General features: G+C 34.8%; 1 protein-coding gene across 1 annotated transcript; it reads right to left on the reverse strand.

Annotated features, from left to right (window-relative positions):
- Nucleotides 1–5,763: 5,763 nt before the first annotated feature.
- LOC108671591 (peptidylglycine alpha-hydroxylating monooxygenase) lies at nucleotides 5,764–22,670 on the reverse strand. Its single transcript, XM_047885114.1, has 9 exons — nucleotides 22,504–22,670; nucleotides 15,595–15,652; nucleotides 13,986–14,143; nucleotides 12,586–12,718; nucleotides 11,566–11,614; nucleotides 10,601–10,746; nucleotides 9,492–9,631; nucleotides 9,111–9,160; nucleotides 5,764–7,412 (listed from the first exon to the last, which is right to left on the reverse strand). Exons 1-9 carry the CDS (start codon nucleotides 22,627–22,629, stop codon nucleotides 7,205–7,207), a joined length of 1,068 nt encoding a protein of 355 aa, XP_047741070.1. The 5' UTR covers nucleotides 22,630–22,670; the 3' UTR covers nucleotides 5,764–7,204.
- Nucleotides 22,671–22,914: the final 244 nt, after the last annotated feature.

Genomic DNA, 22,914 nt, shown 5'->3' on the forward strand with positions numbered 1-22,914 from the left:
ATAATTGCTTGCTCTCTATGCTATTTGATTGATTATTTTCTTATTGTTGATTGATCGTTAATTATCTGTTATATTATTGAATAAGATATAGGTTTATCCTCGAAACGATAATGTGACATTTGTATAAAAATGCTGGTCAATCTTACGTCTAATTTTAAGGCGATAAGTGATAAAGTGTTTGTTGATTTACAAGTTAATTGCTTAATTTCTGCAACTTGGTGATAAGTAGATTTTTGCTTTTGTTTATAAAGTATTTTTTGACACATCTATTGCCGTTATTATTCTTCTTATTTCTCTTTCCAATTTAATCTCTATTTTTAATGTTAAATATTTTGTGATCTTTTTCAAATACCAATAATAAAGTCAAATATTTTTTAACACCAATAATGGTGTTAAGCTCGATGAATAATGCTTCAATAATAAATAATTTTGCTGCATTCAGGAAAAAATTTCTATACGACAATAGGCATCGAAAGAATTTAATTCAATATTAAACAACCATGATCATTAAAATGTATTTGTTATTGTGAAATTTGTAATGATGGAGAAATAAATCGAATATCGAATTATGTCTATGTTATGTTAAAAGAACCATTAAGACCAAACCTAATAAAATAGTTGTTTATTATTGCCTCTGAATATTTTTGTTATAATTATCAATAAATAATATTGTCGTTGTTATTGCTTACATAAATTAATAATAAAAGTTAGGCTAGAATAACATCGTTTCCCTCGCATTCGTTGTTAATAAGCTCAGTTTTTATGCCGATTATTGCGGTAGAGATTGATCATTTAAACCCAGCGTAATTTTCACTATTAATTGTACATTGATCATTCAAATCCAGCTTTATTTGTACTACTAATTGTACATCAATCATTTATATCCAGCGTAATTTGTACTATTAATTGTACATTTATCATTTATATCCAGCGTAATTTGTACTATTCATTGTAAAATGATCATTCAAATCCAGCTTTATTTGTACTACTAATAATAATTGTACATTAATCATTTATATCCAGCGTAATTTGTACTATTAATTGTAAATTAATCATTTATATCCAGCGTAATTTGTACTATTAATTGTTCATTAATCGTTTAAATCCCGTGTAATTTTTACTATTAACTGTACATTAATCATTCGAATCCAGCGTAATTTGTACTATTAGTTTTACTTTACCTTCAATTCTTTCATAGTGCCTAAGAGTAGAATTTATTGATTGTATGTTCATATAAAAAATTTACTTGAATTTTCATGAAATTGTGTGCATTATATTAATATTATTGCTATTTAGAAATTTCCTATCGCAACTAATTATTTATAAATTTCGAGTAGGTCTGCCATTGCGCAAATAAAATTTCATTTTTCATTTTTTTTCCATATCAAAGTTTCGTTCTTTCGTTTCAACCTTCATTATTCATTTGCATTACAGTTTGATTTGTTATCTTTAATTTCTTTCTATCGAAAATTTTTTTTGTACAATTTTCACATTTTATATTGCTGTGTAGCATTGTTCGAAATGTTTTACTTATTGTTACTTATTGTAGCTTGTGTATCAATGCTGTATAACCTTATTGCTTTACCTGTATACTTTTTCTGCTGTGTGGAATCCTGTATTATTGTATTGTAATGGCATTCCAGTGTATTATACATGTTATACATTTTAAAAGCCGTCATGTTTACTAGGGTTGTTTTATATTAAACAAAGTGATTGTCCCGAACGTCTTTTTTATTGTCCTGAACGTTAAAATTATTTCTTTCTAAAAAACTAAATACATAACTAAAAAACTAAATAACTAAACTAAAAAAATGTTAAAACGAAAGTTCCTCGGCCGCACACCAAAAAGTTAAAAACTTGACTTAAAAATATTAAAAATATTAAATGAGTGTTCTATTCAAGAACAACATGCGATAAAATTCAAAAATGCAGAATTAGTGTTTAATTAATAATTTAAAATGAATTTTTAATTTGCTCACTATTAAACTAACAGATAATGAGATTTGAGCACTTATTAGATAAACTCACAATTTTAATAAATTGCTAGCTGCGTTTAAAATTATGTGAATATTATTATTCATACCGAAATGATGAGTAAATATGTTAATATGTTTACTACATAAGAAAATTATTCTCACGCAATGAGGTAATATTAAAAATCGACACCCATAAAACAGAAGATTTTTCCAGCACATTCTCTCATGAATATCAACAACGTGAAAATAATTCATCAAATTTATTTTATAGTGTAGAAAATTTGTCTAACTCTGCTCTTGTCATTTCTTGTGGAGTTTTTTTTTTTTTATTTTTGCCCTCCTCTGAAAATGACCAGTGCGATTTAACTTTGAAATTTTTCCTAACATTTTTCGGAAACTAGGAATATATAACATTTTTATACGTTGAAAGTCAGCCTGTCAACATTTTCTAATCTCTATCACGTTTTTCTCAAGATTTTTTCAGGCCAATTTTTTTAAATTAACCAGTAGACAAGGACAAGAAACATTCAACGAAAGAAGCCAATTTTATTCCAATTATCGTAATATAATATAATTAACTTCTAAAATTTTTTCTTAAAATTTCTAATTTAAAAACCAAATTTCTAATTTAAAAACACTTCGGGATAATTGAAAATTTGTTTTTGATAATTTTGAAAATAGGGAATGCGACTAAATTTATTCATTCAAGAACAATTAAAACCTAATCAAAAATTTGATTTTCACAGTGCAAACGCCAAGATTATAAATAATTGTAAATTTTATTGATTCGAAAACAAAGAATGAAAATCGAATTTTACCGGTTAAGTTTGTACCCGAATGTTTCCAATGATTATAGCTTGACATAAAATTCATTACTTCACAATACAACTTTTTCCGTAATTTCCAGTACAGAAAAGGCAAAACATTTTTTTATTTATTTTTTAGACTAGAAAAATAAGATTGGACTAGAAATTTTTTACTTCACAATACAACTTCTTCCGTAATTTCCAGTACAGAAAAGGCAAAACATTTCTTTTTTTATTTTTTAGACTAGAAAAATAAGATTGGACTAGACAAACTAATTGACATCGTAAGTGCTCTGAATTGATAAATAATTAAATATAATATGAACAATTATTAATTATTAAATTCATTATAATTAGTATTATTGATTGCTTGGTGATAATTTTAATGCCCAAAGGGGCGGCTGAGGCTCGAAATACCAATTCAAATTCAAATTTATAAATTAAATATTAAATTTAACAGTCGATTGGGTCATGATTTCATGACCACTCCCAACCAAATCCCCACAACCTATTTTTCCCCACTTCCATAACCCACCTATTTTTTTGCTCCCCACCTACTCCCCATACCTAGCCTCTTCCACCCCCATGCCCCGCATGCCTCACCCCCACATCAGCATCCCCCAGTTTGGAGGCATACTTGGGGATTGTATTGAAGTGATCCCCCCAATCCTCGTGGGGGGGACCAGCGCTGAAGCAGCTCTTCATCCCCAGGGGGGAGGGAGTGGTGGTCCAGTACAGCAGGTAGAAGTTGCACATCTCATCCCCACGGGTGTCGCTGGGGAGGCATATTAGTATAGTTATGCCCCAATATTTATAAATTATAATGAATAATAATATAATTATTATTATTAATAATATTATAATATAATATAAAAAATAATAATATTATTATTATAATTAAATAAAAGCATTTATATAATTCATATCTATACGCATTAAACACTTTTCTATCCCAGTTTAAAAAATAAATCGAATTTTGTAAATTTAGGAATTTTTACGCAATTTATATGTTTCAATTTTATAAAAAATGATCCTTGAATTCATTATTATTTTTGATCAATGTGAAATCTATTATCATTTTTGGCACTTTTATCGTAATGAGATAAATAAGTTTAAGAATAATAGGTTCATTGGTTATCGAGCTGGCTGAAATTTATTGATATTATGACTAATTGATCGTTTAGATGCCAGGAAATGTGATTATTACGTGATTAGTTCAATTTTTGAGATATATGGCATTCATAATAAAATAAGATCTTCACAGTTTTCAAAAGATAGAGAAAAATTTACAAAATAAAAAATTCTGGAGAATTTTGAAAAAAAAAATAATTTTTTGGCTAAATTTGCGTGAATATCGAAGAAGGGGTAAATGAACATAAGTGTGCATTGTGATCTTTGATTATGAATACAACAGATGAATATGTAACTAAATTAAATTTATTGAATGTGTGACTTCTAAACAAAAAAGAATCGATGTCTGTGCGCCCAATGGACTGAAATATTTTATGGATATGTTAAACAATTATTATTGCCAATAATAATTAAGATTATTTATTTTTTCACACCACTTATTATTTTATACAATCACACATTAAAATTTTTGTTTAAACGGTCATAAACATCATAAAGCAATTTGTCAGGCGATTGTGAAAACTTTCACTCTATTTATTGGTGTTAAATTTTTTTTTTCTATTTTTGGACTGTAATTTTCCAAACGAAATTTTCACTGAAACTTTGAGGCTCATTTTATTATGGAAATTAAAAGTAAACTGTAGTTCTAAAAGTATTTTATTTAAAATGTATATTCATGTTGTTCCACATGCGATAGGGGAAATAAATTTTACAATGAACGATGCTTGTAAAATTTAAAATCAGCATGAAGAATTCTGTTTGCATGAAATAAATAATATTATACTTAGCCATTTAAACTATAATTAATTATAAAAAATTAATAAGGAGTATTATGCTGCAGTCATTGTTGAGATAAAGATAAATTTTGTGATAAGGCGCTATTTTCTAAAGGTAAAAGAATTTTGAGGCTCTAAAGCAAATTTTGGGATTAAAAATATAAGATTCTGAATACATTTTGAGATTTGAAGTTAATTTCAAAATTTTGAGATTTTAAATCAAATTTAAAAGTTTCGTAAAAATTTTCAAGTTTCTAATTTAGAAAAGGAGATTAAGAGGAAAAATTCATTACTATAACCAAATATCAAACTAATATCATAGCAATAAAAAAATAGCTTTAACAAAATGTACGCTTCCGGCGTCCAAGAAAATAAAATAATGATTGTTTAACGATTATTAAAACGATTAAGCGAAAATATATCAAAGTTATTTATATGCACTGAAAAATAAATTGGGTGTAAAACTCCAACTTGAACTGAAATTTGCGAGGTTGAAGAGAAGTAAACGATGTTCTTACTCAATAACAATATAAAACGCCCATCAATAACAACTATAACAATAAAACATACACATCAATAACAGCTATAACACGCACATCAATGGCCGCTATAACAATAACACACATATCAATAGTAGCTACAACAATATTACTCACATCAATAACAGCTATAACAATAGCACAAACATAAATAACAGCTATAACAATAACACGGACATCAATAACAGCTATAAAAATAACACACACATCAATAACAGCTAAAACAATATCACAAACATAAATAACAGCTATAACAACAACATGCACATCAATAACAGCTATAAAAATAACACGCACATCAATAACAGCTATAACAATAACACACTTCAATAACAGCTATAAAAATAACACGCACATCAACACTCATCGTCAACTACAGCAGCGATAACACCAACAATATTGCATGAACAACAACTGTAACTACAACAATAACAGCAGCGTTACAATAACAATGCAATTTATGCAAAATAATACGAAAACGATTCAAGTAAGAAATTGTGAATTTACTTAATAATTAAAAAAATGAAGCCGAGAATAACAGTCATAGCAAAATAAATAATAATAACAATAATAACAATAATAATACGACCTCGTGTATCGTTGTGACGAACATGCAAAATACAACGACATTACAATGAAAAATATAATTATTTTCATTACCTGCTTGTAAATGTATAATAAATTAATGAATGATTATCCTATAATCCATGATAATCGCTGCGGTAATCATTATGTATCATCATAAATAGCGTAGTGCTACTAAAAATGATTTAATATAATTTATTTTATGTTTGGGGATATAATTTGTCCCAAAAACTGGGGATAAAAAGTACTGTTGGAACTAATACGGATTAATTATCTATGAACTTTTATATAATATTAGATTATTATTTATATAGAGGTATAGATTTAACTTATTTTCATGTAGTTGTTTACACGTTCTTCACTTACAATGCATACTTTTCTAATGCAGCAAGCATATCTTTTTTAATTATATTCGCATCCACTATTTCGCAATTTTTCTTCCTTCTATATAATAGGAATATCTATTTACCAATAGGGTTATCTATTAATTCCTTGAAGGTACAATTTATTACCCCAGTACGGCTTAAACTATTATGCAATGCAAAAATTTGACTACTCTCGTGGTAATTATCATACTTCAATATGATAAGATCAACTTGGCAATATTGATTAAACTCTTCAATTTGGTCCAATTTTTAAATCATGCATTTAATTCAATTTTATATTAGATTCCCTCACCCAATGCTGTATTTGTGCCCTCATTCACTGCTTCATTTAAGGTGCTTTCATTCACTGCTACATTTCATTTACTGCGACATTTCATTCACTGCTACATTTCATTCACTGCTACATTTCATTCACTGCTACATTTCATTCACTGCTACATTCCTTTTACTGCTCCATTTCATTCACTGCTACATTCCATTCACGCTACATTTCATTCACTGCTACATTCCTTTTACTGCTCCATTTCATTCACTGCTACATTCCATTCACTGCTACATTCCTTTTACTGCTACATTTCATTCGCTGCTACATTTCATTCACTGCTACATTCCTTTTACTGCTCCATTTCATTCACTGCTACATTCCATTCCCTGCTACATTTCATTCACTGCTACATTTCATTCACTGCTACATTTCATTCACTGCTATATACATTTTAGCTCTCATTCACTGCTACATTTCAATCACTGCTACATTTCATTCACTGCTCCATTTCCTTCACTGCTACATTTCATTCAATGCTACATTTGTTGCTCTCATTCCTTGCTACATTTCCTTCACTGCTACGTTTTTTACCCTCATTCCCCGCTACAATTCATTCACTGCTACATTTCCTTCACTCACTGCTACATTTGTTGCCCCCATTCACTGCTACATTTGGTGCCGTCATTACCCGCTACATCCCCCGCTACATTTGGTGCCGTCATTACCCGCTACATCCCCCGCTACATCTGGTGCACTTGCACCCCCATCTCGTGGGCAGTCTCCCCCTGGGGGAGGGACGAGGCATCCCCGTCAGGGATGTCCCTCAGGTCTCCTCCCCCCCACGAGTAGAAGGGGGGGCCGAGGGAGAAGCAGTTCTTCTGCTGCAGCGTCTCCCCCTCGGTGTGGTAAAGCAGGTAAAAATTGCACATCTCGTCTTTGCCGGTCGCGCTGGGGTAAATTGGGTAGCAGTTCTTCTGCTGCAGCGTCTCCCCCTCGGTGTGGTAAAGCAGGTAAAAATTGCACATCTCGTCCTTGCCGGTCGCGCTGGGGTAAATTGGGTGAATAGGGTAAGTTCTGGCGTAATTATTTCTCAGGCCCTCTGGGGTAAATTGGGTAAATTGGGTAAATAGGGTAACTTCTGGGGGTAAATGTTTCTTTAGAGCTCTGGGGTAAATTGGGTAAATAGGTAACTTCTGGGGGGTAAATGTTTCCCTGGAGCTCTGGGGTAAGTAGGGTAACTTCTGGGGGTAATTGCTTTTCTGGAGCTCTGGGGTAAATTGGGTAAATAGGGTAATTTCTGGCGGGATAAATGTTGCATTGGAGCTCTGGGGTAAATTGGGGAAATTGTGTAATAACTGGGGTGAAGGTTTCCTTGGAGTTCTGGGGATATGTGGGTAAATAGGAAAACTTCCGGGGGGTAAATGTTGCATTGGAGCTCTCGGGTAAAATTGGGTAAATAGGGTAACTTCTGGGGGTAAATGTTTCCCCGGAGCTCTGGGGTAATATGGGTAAACTTGTGGCGGGTAAATGTTGCATTGGAGTTCTGGGGTAAATTGGGTAAATAGGGTAACTTCTGGGGGTAAATGTTGCATTGTAGCTCTGGGGTAAAATGTGTAAATACGGTAACTTCCGGGGGCTAAATGTTTCCCATGCACTCTGCGGTAAATTAGGTAAATAGGGTAACTTCTGGGGTAATTGTTTCCCTGGAGCGCTGGGGTATATTAGGTAAATAGGGTAATTTCTAGAGGCGAAATTTTTCCCTAGTCCTTAGGGGTAAATTGGGTGAATAGGGTAACGTTTGGGGCACCCGTTTTCTTATCACGCTGAGGTCAATAGGGTAAATTTGGGGATAAAGGCTTCCATATCGCGATAGGGAGAATTGGGTAAACAGGGTAACTTTTGGCGTAAACGCAGCAGGCGAAGGTTGTAAGAGGTTGTGGTAAATTGTATGAGGCTGTGGTAAATTGTGTGAGGCTGTGGTAAATTGTGTGAGGCTGTGGTAAATTGTACGAGGCTGTGGTAAATTGTGTGAGGCTGTGGTAAATTGTATGAGGCTGTGGTAAATTGTGTGAGGCTGTGGTAAATTGTATGAGGCTGTGGTAAATTGAATGAGGCTGTGGTAAATTGCGTGAGGCTGCGGGAAATTGCACGAGGCTGACTTAGGTAAGGTGGTAAAAACATGCGTAAAACAAACAACAACATTTCACACAAGTGCGTAGTGCTCATTAATACGCTAGCTCACTACACATCAATCGCATACGCCACGAAATGTATACACTGTGTACAGGCGTACAACATGTGCGTATAAAGCGTACAAATAATTAATCGTATACGAGGCGCACTAAAACATGCAGTTTATTAAGCGGCAAGCAAATGATGTGCAAGTTATCAACGACCATTCAGTGTAGCTAATTAAGACAAAATATAAAAAATAACAATAAACGAATAATTTTTTCGATAATTAAATGTCAAAATTAACCAATTTTACAAATTAGTTTAAATCCGAAAATGGAAATTAGACAAAATTAAGCTGTGCATTTCTTCTTAGGTAATGATTATTTATACGATGCGTATCATTTATGAGTTTAGCAATAAATAAAATCAAAAACAATTAAAATTATTATTTACATTGATTATTAGCCTCACCCAATTAGGGTCACGGTGTCGCGGTCGCTGACCATCGTGCATCTGGCAGCCTGCAATAATTAAAATAATTGAATTAGTGAATAATTAAATTAATTTCACTGAAATGAATGATGAAGGCATATAAATATGCTGATAAATTGAAATGAATGATTAATGAATATAAATATGCCGATGAATGAAAATGAATGATTAATTGATATAAATATGCTAATGAATTTAAATAAATGAGTAATGAATAATAACGTACAATTGAATTGCAAATGAATAATCCATAGTCCCCACGTACCACACGGTCCCCCACGTACCACACGGTCCCCCACGTACCACACGGTCCCCCACGTACCACATGGTCCCCCACGTACCACACGGTCCCCCACGTACCACACGGTCCCCGCGGGTGAGGGTGGTGTTGGTGGCGATGGGGTAGAACATCTGGGGGAGCTGGGGGTCCTTCTTCCCCAGCAGCGTCCACTCGTCCTCCTGCCCCCGACGGGTGACCTTATAGCCGCTCACCACCCGCCCTGGGGGGTGAAGGGTTGGGGGTTAAAGGGTTAGGGTTAGAGGGTTAGGGGGTTAAAGGGTTAGGGATTAAAGGGTTATCGATGGAAGGGTTTAGCTTGAAAGAGATCGAAGATTTCGAGGTCAAGAGCTAGTGGTTGAAGGGTGAGGGGTTAAAGTGTTAGGGGTTAAAGGGTTGGGGGTTAAAGTGTTAAGGATCAAAGGGGTAGGGCCAAAGGGTTAAGGGTTAAAGGGTTAGGGGGTGAAGGGTTAGGGGGTGAAGGGTTAGGGGTTAAAGGGTTAGGGGTTAATGGGTTAGGGGTTAAAGGGTTAGGGGTTAAAGGGTTAGGGGTTAAAGGGTTAGGGGTTAAAGGGTTAGGGGTTAAAGGGTTAGGGGTTAAAGGGTTAGAAGTTAAAGGGTTAGGGGTTAAAGGGTTGGAGGTTAAAGGGTTAGGGTCAAAGGACCAGGGTCAAAGGGTTATATTGGAATGGTTACGGGTGAAATGGTTAGTTGTGAAAGGGTTAAGGGTGAAAGGTTTTATGGCTAATGTTAATAATAATGTTAGTTAATGGTACAAGGGAGCGGTGTGGTTGAAATGGTTAATGCTCTTTAACATTAGGCTGAAAATCTTACACCGTCTCAGTGGTTGTAATAATAATAATTGAATAATCGCTTATTTCTAATTATGTAATTATAATAATTAGGTCTCCACCAAACTTGAGGAATATGTTAATTTAACAATTAGTATTGACTGTAATGATTGCAGGTATGTGGGTTTAGTCGTCTGGTGCCCAATTATTATTAAAAGATTATTAAATTTACAGATTTCAGTGGGTAACTCACTACGGGAGGGTACAAATAAGCAACCCACCTAGTGAGTGGGCAACCCACCTAGTGAGTGGGCAACCCACCTAGTGAGTGGGCAACCCACCTAGTGAGTGGGCAACCCACCTAGTGAGTGGGTAACCCACTTAGTGAGTGGGCAACCCACCTAGTGAGTGGGTGTGGGTACGGAAGGCGAATGGATGTATAACTTTATCCTCCTCGATGGTGCAGGCTGTCTCCATGTACTCCACACTCTGGGGAAGAATGCGCCCCCCAGTGCCCAGCAGCAGCACCCCCGCCGACCGGGGCTGTCTGAAATATATATCAATATACCAATAGTGATTTTATATAATAATTACAGTATATAAAATTTAATATACTCGGCCCGGAGGCAAGGAATAGCACTTCTACACAGCAGCAGCAACATAGTCGACCGGGGCTGTCTGAAATATATATTAATATGCATATACTAATTTTATATAATCAAATATACGTATAATTATGTACATTCTACGCTCTGGGGGAGTATGCACCCCCCGCCCCAACCCTGGGGTAGCGCCCCCACCTGAAATATATATTAATATACTAATACTATTTGTAAATACTAACTAGAATGCGTATCTTTATAATGGCGCTTAAGTCTTCATTCATAATATAAATTATTCAAGATTAAAAATAAGGATAAACTTTATTGTGATTAATTAGGTACCAAATAATAATTTAGTACCAATAATTAAATTATTAGTAATGAATTATAATTATTTCCACACGTTATATACTAGTTAAAGTATATAAATCAAATATACTCTGCCCTGAAGCAACCAATAGCACTCCCATACACGCCGCCGTATTAATATATTGAAAATATTTCTACGAAATTGCAATTGATTTAATTACTGTCTGTAAAATTTAAATGCATTTTTACATGACCAAATTTCAATTGTTTACGAACATTTTTATCCATGCTGTAAGTTTGTTGAGAAAATTATCTCTCGACCGACTGATTGAGCTGAACAACTTGAATCGATTTCTGTGTACAATTAATTGAATTTTTTTCGTTAATATGTTTAATATGAATCACTTTTTCACAAATAATTCTATTATAAATATTATAATTAGAAGACAACTCACGGCTTCTCCTTGTAGTAGACGAAGACGCCTGAGTCGTCCGTGGCGCCGTCTGGAAATAATTATAATTAATTGCTAATAATTCAATTATTGGTACTAAATATTTATTTAGTACATAATTAATTACAATAAAATTTATCCATATTTTTATTCTTGGATAATTTTTATTATGAATGAGGACTTGAGCGTCATTATAAAGATACGCATGCAAAAAGCATGTGTGAACGCAATGCAACATCGGCATGTAAACCGAGGGTTTAAAACAGGCAAGATTGAAGAAAAAAGTTTCAGGTTCGAGCACCGGCTAGCTGTGAAAATTCTGGTCTATATCAGGTAAGTGGCCGGGTGGTTAAAAATAGCAAGATTAAAGCACTGAGCTGCGAGTTCGAGGCCCTGCAAGCTGTGAAAATTTTTCAGGTAGATAGCCGGTTGGTTATAAACAACAAGATTGAAGCAGTGGGTTTCAGGTTCAAGGTCTAGCTAGCTGTAAAAATTCTGGTCTATATTAAGTGGCCAGGAGGAGCAGGGTAGCCAGGTGGTTAAATATGCAAAATTGAAGAGTGATTTGTGGGTTCGATTACCACACACACAAGGCGCTGGTACCTCTGAAGGGCTCCATGGAGGCGTAGTGTACCTGGAGCACCAGGTACTTGATGTCAGAGCTCCGGCCCACCCTGAAGGCGACGCCCTCAGGCAGCAGCAGCGCAGGCGCGTCCATCGCCCACGCGTAGATTATCTGGGGGGCGATGATGATGATGTGATAATGATAATGCAGGTGGTGATGATTGAATGATTATGATTATATAATGATGATGATTGAATTATTTTAATGATATAATGATGATAATGATAGTGATACGATGATGATGATACAGACATGATGATAATGATAATTGAAAGAAGTACAGGAAGGTACAGGAAGGTACAAGAAGGTACAGGAAGGTACAAGAAGGTACAGGAAGGTACAGGAAGGTACAGGAAGGTACAGGAAGGTACAGGTACAGGTACACATGGCGCTGGTACCTGTGAAGGGCTCCATGGAGGCGTAGTGTACCTGGAGCACCAGGTACTTGATGTCAGAGCTCCTGCCCACCCTGAAGGCGACGCCCTCTGGCAGCAGCAGCGCAGGCGCGTCCATCGCCCACGCGTAGATTATCTGGGGGGCGTGGTGATGATGATGATTATGATGATTGAATTATGATTATATAATGATGATATGATTATGATTGGATGATTATGATTATATAATGATGATGTGATGATATGATGATAATGATACAGACATGATGATATTGATAATTGAATGATTATGATTATATAATGGTGATGATTGAATTATTATGATTATATAATGATGGTAATTGAATGATTATGATTAAATAATGATGGTAATTGAATGATTATCATTGAATGATTATTATTATATAAATTATATAATGATGGTAATTGAATGATTATGATTATATAATGATGGTAATTGAATGATTATCATTAAATTATGGTGATTATTGAATGATTATAATTAAATGATGGTGATGATTGAATGATTATAATTAAATGATGATGGTAATTGAATGATTATAATTAAATGATGATGATGACTGAATGATTATAATTAAATGATGATGATGATTGAATGACTATAATTAAATGATGATGATGATTGAATGATTATGATTATATAATGATGATATGATGATGATTGGATGATTATGATTATATAATGATGATATGATCATGATTGGATGATTATGATTAAATGATGATGGTAATTGAATTATTTTAATGATATACCGTAATGATGATAATGATAGTGATACGATGATAATGATACAGACATGATGATAATGATAATTGAATGATTATAATTATATAGTGATGATGATTGAATGATTGTGATTATATAATGATGGTATTGAATGATTATGATTATATAATGATGATATGATGATGTGATGATGATGATTGAATGATTATGATCATATAATGATGATATGATAATGATATGACGATAATAATGAAAATGATATGATGATAATTATGAGAATTATATGATGATGATGATAGTGATGGTAATGATGATGATATGATAATGACATGGTAATGATATAACAATATTATTGATAATCTATAATAACTGTCTCTTATACACATCTTTGCGATAAAGCNACCTGGGTGCCCTCACCTGGGTGCCCTCACCTGGGTGCCCTCACCTGGGTGCCCTCACCTGGGTGCCCTCACCTGGGTGCCCTCACCTGGGTGCCCTCACCTGGGTGCCCTCACCTGGGTGCCCTCACCTGGGTGCCCTCACCTGGGTGCCCTCACCTGGGTGCCCTCACCTGGGTGCCCTCACCTGGGTGCCCTCACCTGGGTGCCCTCACCTGGGTGCCCTCACCTGGGTGCCCTCACCTGGGTGCCCTCACCTGGGTGCCCTCAGCACATGTGGGTGCGGTCCTGAAGCCCGCGTTGCTCATGGCCATGCCCCCACAGTTCCAAAGGGCCTCGTCCAGCCCGGGGGCGGTGCACCCAACCACCAGCATGTGGTGCGCCAGGGCGCTCGTCGTGTTGGGTTGAAACCCGGCTGGAGGTAATATTTTAATTAATTTATATAATATTATTATATGAACAACTTGGAATTTTAATTAAGGGGCCAGGGCGCTCGTCGTGTTGGGTTGAAACCCGGCTGGAGGTGATATCCCAATTAATATATGTATAATATTAATGTGTGAATGACTAAGAATACGAAAATTTTACAAAAATATGAAAATATGGAACCCAGCTGGAGGTAATATTTTAATTAATTTATATATAATATAGTTGTGTGAACAACTAAGAATACTGAAACCTGGCTGGAGGTAATATTCCAATTAATATATATATAATATTATTAGATGAACGACTAATATACAAGATTATATAAAATATATGAAAATATAGAACCCATTTGGAGGTAATATTTCAATTAATTTAGATATATTATTAATGTATGAACAACTAAGAATACGAAAATTATAAGAATATAATTTCATTAGTTTCAATTTTAGTTTTCATGAAACAAATATGAAAACATGAAATCCAGCTGGAGGTAATATTCGAATTAATGATGAAGATTGAATATAATATTAATGTATGAATGACTAAGAATACGATAATTATATATAAATACGAAAAAATAGAACCCAGCTGGAGGTAATATTCGAATTAATATATTTATAATATTATTATAAGAATAACTAATACGAAAATTAAATAAAATATATGAAAACATGAAACCCGGTTGCAGGTAATATTGGAATTAATTTATATATAATATTATTATATGAACGACTAAGAATACGAAAATTATATAAAAATATGAAAACATGGAACCCAGCTGATGGTAAAATTCGAATTAATATATATAATATTATTATATGAACGATTAAAAATACAAAAATTATATAAAAATGTGAAAATATGGAACCCAGCTGGTGGTAAAATTCGAATCAATATGTATATTTTTAATATATAAACGACTAAGAAAATGATAATTGTATAAAAACTATGAAAACATACATGAATATGTAGGAATTCCAAAATAACATTTTAAATGAATACCTATAATATTAATATATGAACGACTTAGAAAAGGAAAATTATATGAAAAATATAAAAACACATGAATATGTAGGAATACAAAAATAATGTTTTAACAATATGAATGAAAATATTAAAATTTATGAATACTAAACACAATAAATGAATTTATTTACTATATGAACACAATAAATGAATTTATGGACATGTATGAATAAGCAAAACTACACTGTTAGAAAAATTACCATTAACGGAATTACCGGCGTTTCAGTGGCCGGTAGGCACGTGGAAAGAAACACCGTGTCGCCGTTTTTATGCTAATTTAACACTAGAAATCCGTAAATCATCTGATAAAAACGGCGAAACAGTTCATTTTCACGAGGCGACCGGCCACTAGAACGCCAGTGGGACCGTTTTTTTCACAGTTTTTTCTAACAGTGTGAATATGTTACTCACTGATGTAGTAGTCCATTGTAGGGTCTATGCGGATGGGGGTGCAGAAGTAGGTGTCGTCCTGGGGGGAGGGGGGGGGGAAATATTGGTCAAACAGCAATTTTTTTCGTTTAAATAAAGCCTATTGAGAATATGTTGTGATATAGAAGTCGTTTCCTTGACGTCTCGGACTAATTTACGGCCGAATTCGAGGCCAATTTTCAAATTCAATGATCAAGTAATATGCCCTCAGAGTGAGACAGACCAAACGACAGGCCTATCCAGGCCTATTCTTCAATGCCAAAGATACTATACTAGATACTATATCTCCCAAACTAATGAACGTATAGCTCGATGAAACTTTGAACACGTATTCATTAGGACCTTACGGTGATGTTTAGCTCGTGAAAATTTTTTACCATTTCACCTTCATTCGTGAGTTATAGAGCAATGCAAACCGAAATTCGCAGTGACCAAGACATTTCTTTTAAACTACTGAACAGATTTGAACGAAACTTTGAACATACATTAATAACCTTCCAGCGGTGATTTTTTCCCATTTCACTTTCATTCGTGAGGTATAAGGCATTTCGGTCCGAAATTATCAGTGTTGACATTCGGAGAAACGACCGGCATTTCTGAGGCCGATTTTTAAATTTGCATTGACAAGGAACCGTATAGTATAGCCGTATAACTCGCGAACGAATTAAGGCAAAATCGAACAAATTGTCACGATCTAAACATCACCGTTAGGAGGTTAGATTTGTATATTCAAAGTGTCATCTGAATCTGTTCAGTATTTTAGAAGAAATTTCATGGTCACTGAAAATTTCGGCCCGTATTACTCTATAACTCACGAATAAATGTGAAATGGAAGAATTTACATGAGCTAAACATCACAGTTAGGTTCCAATGAACAACCGGCTGCCAGTCCGGCTGGAAATTTGGCCGACTCCTATTTCAATTGTTCGAATAATACCTGTTAATGATAGGTAATGTATTGCAAAATTGTGTAGGTTCAATTAGCCCAAGCATCGGCTAGTAGCTTGTTGGCAAATTCAGTGCCGATGACAAGTCTATCCAAAAATTGTAATAAAATTTATTGCATTAGAAGTACTATTGAGAATATGTTGTGATATAGAAGTCGTTTCCTTGACGTCTCGGACATTTTTACGACCGAATTCGAGGCCAATTTCCAAATTCAATGACCAATTAATATGTCTCAATATGCCCTCAGAGTGAGACAGCCCAAACGACAGGCCTATCCAGGCCTATTCTTTAATGCCGAAGATACTATACTAGATACTATACTAGATACTATATACTATATCTCCCAAACTAATGAACGTATAGCTTTACTATACTAGATACTATACTATATCTCCCAAACTAATGAACGTATAGCTCTACTATACTAGATACTATACTATATCTCCCAAACTAATGAACGTATAGCTCGATGAAACTTGGTACTCGTATTCATTAGGATCTAACGGTGGTGTTTAGCTCATGTAAATTTTTTACCATTTCAACTTCATTCGTGAGTTATAGAGCAATTCAAACCGAAATTCGCAGTGACCAAGAAATTTCTTTTAAACTACTGAACAGATTTGAACGAAATTTTGAAGATACATTGATAAACTTCCAGCGATGATGTTTAGCTCGTGACAATTTTTTTCGGTTTTACCTTCGTTTACGAGTTTTTCCCATTTCACTTTCATTCGTGAGATATACGGCAATTCGGTCCGAAATTTTCAGTAAGTTATAAGTGTTGGCATACGGAGAAACGACCGGCATTTCTGAGGCCGATTTTTAAATTTGCATTGACAAGGAGCCGTATATGTATAGCCGTATAACTCGCAAACGAAGGCAAAATCGAAAAAATTGTCACGAGCTAATCATCACTGTTGTGAGGTTAGATTTGTATTTTTAAAGTGTCATCCGAATCTGTTCAGTATTTTAGAAGAAATTTCTTGGTCACTGAAAATTTCGGCCCGTATTACTCTATAACTCACGAATAAGGGTGAAATGGAAAAAATTTACATGAGATAAACATCACCGTTGGTTTCTAATGAATACGTGTACCAAGTTTCATCGAGCTGCGTTCATTAGTTTGCGAGATATTCACTTAATTTGGAGATTGGCCGTGTGACCGGTGGCCAGTCCGGCTGGAAATTTGTCCGACACTTATTTCATTGTTCGAATAATACCTGTTAATGATGGGTAATTGCAAAATTTAATGTTTAATTCTTTAGTTTAGTTTTTTCAATGTTTAATGCTTCTTTAACTTGAAAATGAATGTTTGTTGCATTCGAAACGTCGTTAATAAATAAGAATTACTTCCTGAAACTTGCCTTTTGATATACCGTTCAACTGAAGAAAAGTTCCATTCACTGATAATAGAAATCAACGAATTCTCTGGTCATCGATCGCACGTGTGTAAACAAGTAAATCCTGTTATTTAAAATAAATTGCAAAATTGTGTAGGTTTAATTAGCCCAAGCATCGGCTAGTAGCTTGTTGGCAAATTCAGCGCCGATGACAAGTCTATCCAAAAATTGTAATAAAATTTATTGCATTAGAAGTGTTAAAACTAAACATTCCGCATTACTTCGAAGCTAACGTTTATACTAAAACTTGTTTATACCGACTACTCACTAATTTGGTGTTCATTCGTTATTTGTAATTTATTATAATCACTTTTCTTTATATATGAATATAGATTAATTCGATACGGACATTTATTGATATGTCACTTACAACGTGTTATTGTACTCATTTCAGAAAGCGTTTAATGATAAAGACAAAAACCTGGTCTTCTGTTACAGTCTTTACGAACTTAGAGATTCTGCCCTGAGAATTGTTACAAAAAAGTTAAAATTATTTATTTTAGGAAATTTTTTTATGTAAATTTATGATGGATAATTTGGGAATACAAAATTATTTCGGTGATACAATTCATGAATACCTACTACAAAATTGTAGCTGAGTGTAATGTACCGTACATTTCATTTGTATCGGATTTACGTGTATTGGTATAGTGAGGCAGAAGTTCTTCCTTTATGTAAGTTTAATTGAGGACCATTGAATGCTTTTTATTTACAATTTTTTATTTAGTTTTTCCGATGAGTCGAACGAATTTTCTTCTGATAAAGATGTACCGGGGCCATACTTTCAAAATTCGCTAAGTGAACGTAAGTACTTACGCTCTATTTTCTTGTCTATGATTGGTGGATTTTGCTTGAAAGGCAGTCAATGATTGGCTGATGAACTTACGATCTCTTAACTTTTTTGAAAGTATGGGCCCAGGACAATTGTGTCTGATATAGGTTTACCATATGATTTTATATATGATTAGTCTGATATACAGTGGGTGCAAAAAGTATCCGACACAAAGGAAAAACTTTATTTAATTAAAGCTTATTCAACAAAATAACATAAACAAATACTATTCTAATATAAACTTACACGGGAAATACAAAAATCATATCAAAACAACAATAATATTAAATGTTGATTTTATTATTGCAATTTTGTAAAAATCAAGGTCCAAAAAGTATTCACCACAAAAAGAATTTGATTCGCCAATAATTTCTCAGTCATTATGTTCGGTAAAATATTCTAGAACCTGAAAAAAATATGAAGTTTTTCTTTTGTGTCGGATACTTTTTGCTACCACTGCTATTATTATTTTGCTATATTATCTGCTTAAAATGTGAAGTACAATAAGTGAAAAATTAAAGGACACGTAAGCTTGTGTCCACCATATGTTCGGCGGCGGGGGCTGCGCAGACGCGTCCTAAACGCGTTCGTGGCGCGCAGGTCACGTGTTAGCGACAGGATCGATGCGGTGATGACGTCACGATGACGTCACGATGACGTCATCACCGACACTTCTGATTGGTTCTTGTGCATCAGCCAATCAATAAATCAGCCAATCAATAAATACTTAATTATGGAATGATTGAAGAAGACAGAAACTCATTCACAGCAAAGTCAGCATATTTTTAATAATTATTATAATAAGACAAACGAAATTCTTATAATTAATTATTTTATAACTATTAGGATATTTACGCGTTAGAAAAGCAACGTCAATAATAATATATTATAATTGTCATGTTATAATTATATATGAGTAATGACATGAGTAAGTAAATATAAAATTAAAATTAATAACAGGCATTCTCTGGGATCTTCTCACGTTAAATTTTCTACGATTGTTAAATTCATTAACTGGCATTTAATTAATAACGGTAAATTATTAAGAACATAAAAATCAGTGATAAATATAAATGATAAGTTATTAATTTAAATTGATGAAAGTAGGTTGGTGGAGTAGCAAGAATTATGTTCCGTGGAAAGTTACAATAGGGGAACATAAGCGGCAAGTAAAAACCGGTTGCGTAGAAGAGAAAGCGACAGCTATTGTACTGTTGTGTTGTCGGCATAATAACGACCATATCTCATATATTATAACGGTAACGGCCTCTTTATAACGGCAATCATCCCGTTATAACAGTAACTGCCCCTTTATAATGACAACGGCCCCTTTATAACGGCAACGGTCCCGTTATAACAGTACGGCCCCTTTATAACGACAACGGCCCCCGTTATAACGGTAACGGCCCCTTTATAACGACAACGGCCTCTTTATAACGGTAATGGCCCCTTTATAACGGTAACGGTCCCTTTATAACTACAACGGCCCCTTTATAACGGTAACGGTCCCTTTATAATGGTAGCGGCTCCTTTATAACGACAACGGCCCCTTTATAACGGTAACGGCCCCTTTATAACGACAACGGCCCCTTTATAACGACAACGGATTACAACGGTAACAGTTCCGTTACAACGGTAACAGTTCCGCTACAACGGTAACCGCTCCGTTACAACAGGAACAGCTCCGTTACAACGGTAACAGCTCCGTTACAACGGTAACAGCTCCGTTACAACAGTAACAGTTCCGTTACAACTGTAACGGTTCCGTTACAGGCACAAAACGGTACGTTGACCCACAAGCAGAACTGCTTCTCCCTTCTATGCCATATTTTTCTCATTCATTTCGCAGTGCAGGCAGGAATAACATTATGACAACATTTCCCTTGTTTTCTCTGCTTTCTAACTCTTGATGAACATGTGAGTTAAGTAGGCTATTATAAAAGTTATTATAAAAAAATAGGATAAATCTGTCCGTGAAGTTTGCGCAGGAACCTGGTAGGAATAAAGGTAAGAATAGCATCACATGTAATATAGGTAAGAATAGCATCACATGTAATTCAGGTAAGAATAGCATTACATGTAATACAGGTAAGAATAGCATTACATGTAATGCAGGTAAGAATAGCATTACATGTAATACAGGTAAGAATAGCATTACATGTAATACAGGTAAGAATAGCATAGTAACAGCTCCGCTACAACGGTAACAGTTCCGTTACAACGGTAACAGCTCCGTTACAACGGTAACAGCTCCATTACAGTAGTATCGGTTCGTTACAACGGTAACAGTTCCGTTACAACGGTAACAGTTCGTTACAACGGTAACAGCTCCGTTACAACGGTAACAGCTCCGTTACAACGGTAACAGCTCCGTTACAACGGTAACAGCCCCGTTACAACGGTAATGTTCTGTTACAACGGTAACCGCTCCGTTACAACGGTAACAGCCCCGTTACAACGGTAACGGTTCCGTTACAACGGTAACGGTTCCGCTACAACGGTAACGGTTCCGCTACAACGGTAACAGTTCCGTTACAACGGTAACAGTTCCGTTACAACGTTATTAGTTCCGTTACAACGGTAACGGTCCGTTACAGGCACTAAACGGTACGTTGACCCACAAGCACAACTGCTTCTCCCTTCTATGCCATATTTTTCTCATTCATTTCGCAGTGCAGGCACGAATAACATTATAACAACATTTTCCTTGTTTTCTCTGCTTTCTAACTTGTTTTCTTTGCTTTTTCCTTGTTTTCTTTGCTCGAACATGTGAGTTAAGTAGGCTATTAAGCCTATTATATAATAGGCATAGCCTATTATATAATAGGTTATGTGAGTTAGTAGGCTATTATAAAAGTTATTATAAAAAATAGGATAAATCTGTCCGTGAAGTTGGCGCAGGAACCTGGTATGAATGCAGGTAAGAATAGCATTACATGTAATACAGGTAAGAATAGCATTACATGTAATACAGGTAAGAATAGCATCACATGTAATACAGGTAAGAATAGCAGCGTATCCAGGATACTTATCGTGTCGGGATATATAGGGGCTGTTGGGGCGCGTATCCAGGATACTTATCGTGTCGGGATATATAGGGGCTGTTGGATATTTAATAGTGAGGCCTTGCGAAACTGGAAGGATAGGAGGGCGCTAAATAAATGTAATTTGATTTGTAAATTTGTGAAAACACATGAAAATTAATATAATTTAAATTATAAAAGCAAAATTGTTATTATTTTCTAACGATAGTCAATTAGAAGTTTTATGTTCCATGCAAAATGTGGGTGTGAAGAGGTCTTTCTTTAATCACCATTCACTAGCTTTATTATATATTATTTGGGGGGCACAGAATCTCGTGATTCAGAAAAACGCACTTAAGCGGAATGTAGAAGTCGGGATTCTAAAACTATGGGGATTACCAATTCCGGAAAAAAAACGGAATAATATGCTGGCATTACGTTTGTACATTAAAGAATTGACGTAGCTTTTTATAAGGCCGGCAACCATATGGCAGGATGGGCGACACGGTAAAAAAAAGGTTGAAAATGACGAGCTGAACACTGGTTAAAAATAACAACATATCATTTCCGAACATCGTTGCAAGAAATAGATTTATAGTCAAATTTTAATAAAATGGAAAGTTTTGAAAATGAAATAAATATTATTATAATAATACGTAGAAGTTATTAATAAATTAGTTTAGCTCACCCTCTTTGGAACGACATTCGGCATGAGGAGAGGGAACCTCTTCAAGACATCTTTGTCAGCTGATGCTATAGCAAATCCTAATGATAAGAATATCCCGAAGGCCAGAAGACCTCGGAATAGAGCCATCCTGGAGAACGTTCAGGTACACAGCACTTCACCTCTTGGAAGCTGAACGCTTACTGGGTCTGGATCTGGATGCGTAGGCCGCAGAGCAGTGAGCGGGCCTGGAACTATACTTAGATGAAGTAATCGTGTGCAGCACTAGCGTCCTCTATGATTGAAATTGAAAAGATGAGCAATATCCATTCAAATATTAAAGATTAGTTTGCTATAAGTGCACAATAAATCTGCGAGAAGTTGGTTGAGCTCCTATTAAGCTCTTTTTTTCTCCAGCTGAAATCTGGCCTGAAT

Source organism: Hyalella azteca, unplaced genomic scaffold (genome assembly GCF_000764305.2).
Source record: "Hyalella azteca isolate HAZT.00-mixed unplaced genomic scaffold, Hazt_2.0.2 contig16973, whole genome shotgun sequence".
Taxonomy (NCBI): Eukaryota; Metazoa; Arthropoda; class Malacostraca; order Amphipoda; family Hyalellidae; genus Hyalella; species Hyalella azteca.

Coding starts and splice junctions, on each gene's coding strand:
- LOC108671591 (XM_047885114.1), bottom strand. CDS start 22,629: ATGGCTCTATTCCGAGGTCTTCTGGCCTTCGGGATATTCTTATCATTA. Junction 11,615..12,585: donor CTCCATGGAGCCCTTCACAG/GTACCAGCGCCA, acceptor AATTATTTCCAG/ACGGCGCCACGGACGACTCA. Junction 9,161..9,491: donor TCACCCGCGGGGACCGTGTG/GTACGTGGGGGA, acceptor TAATTATTGCAG/GCTGCCAGATGCACGATGGT.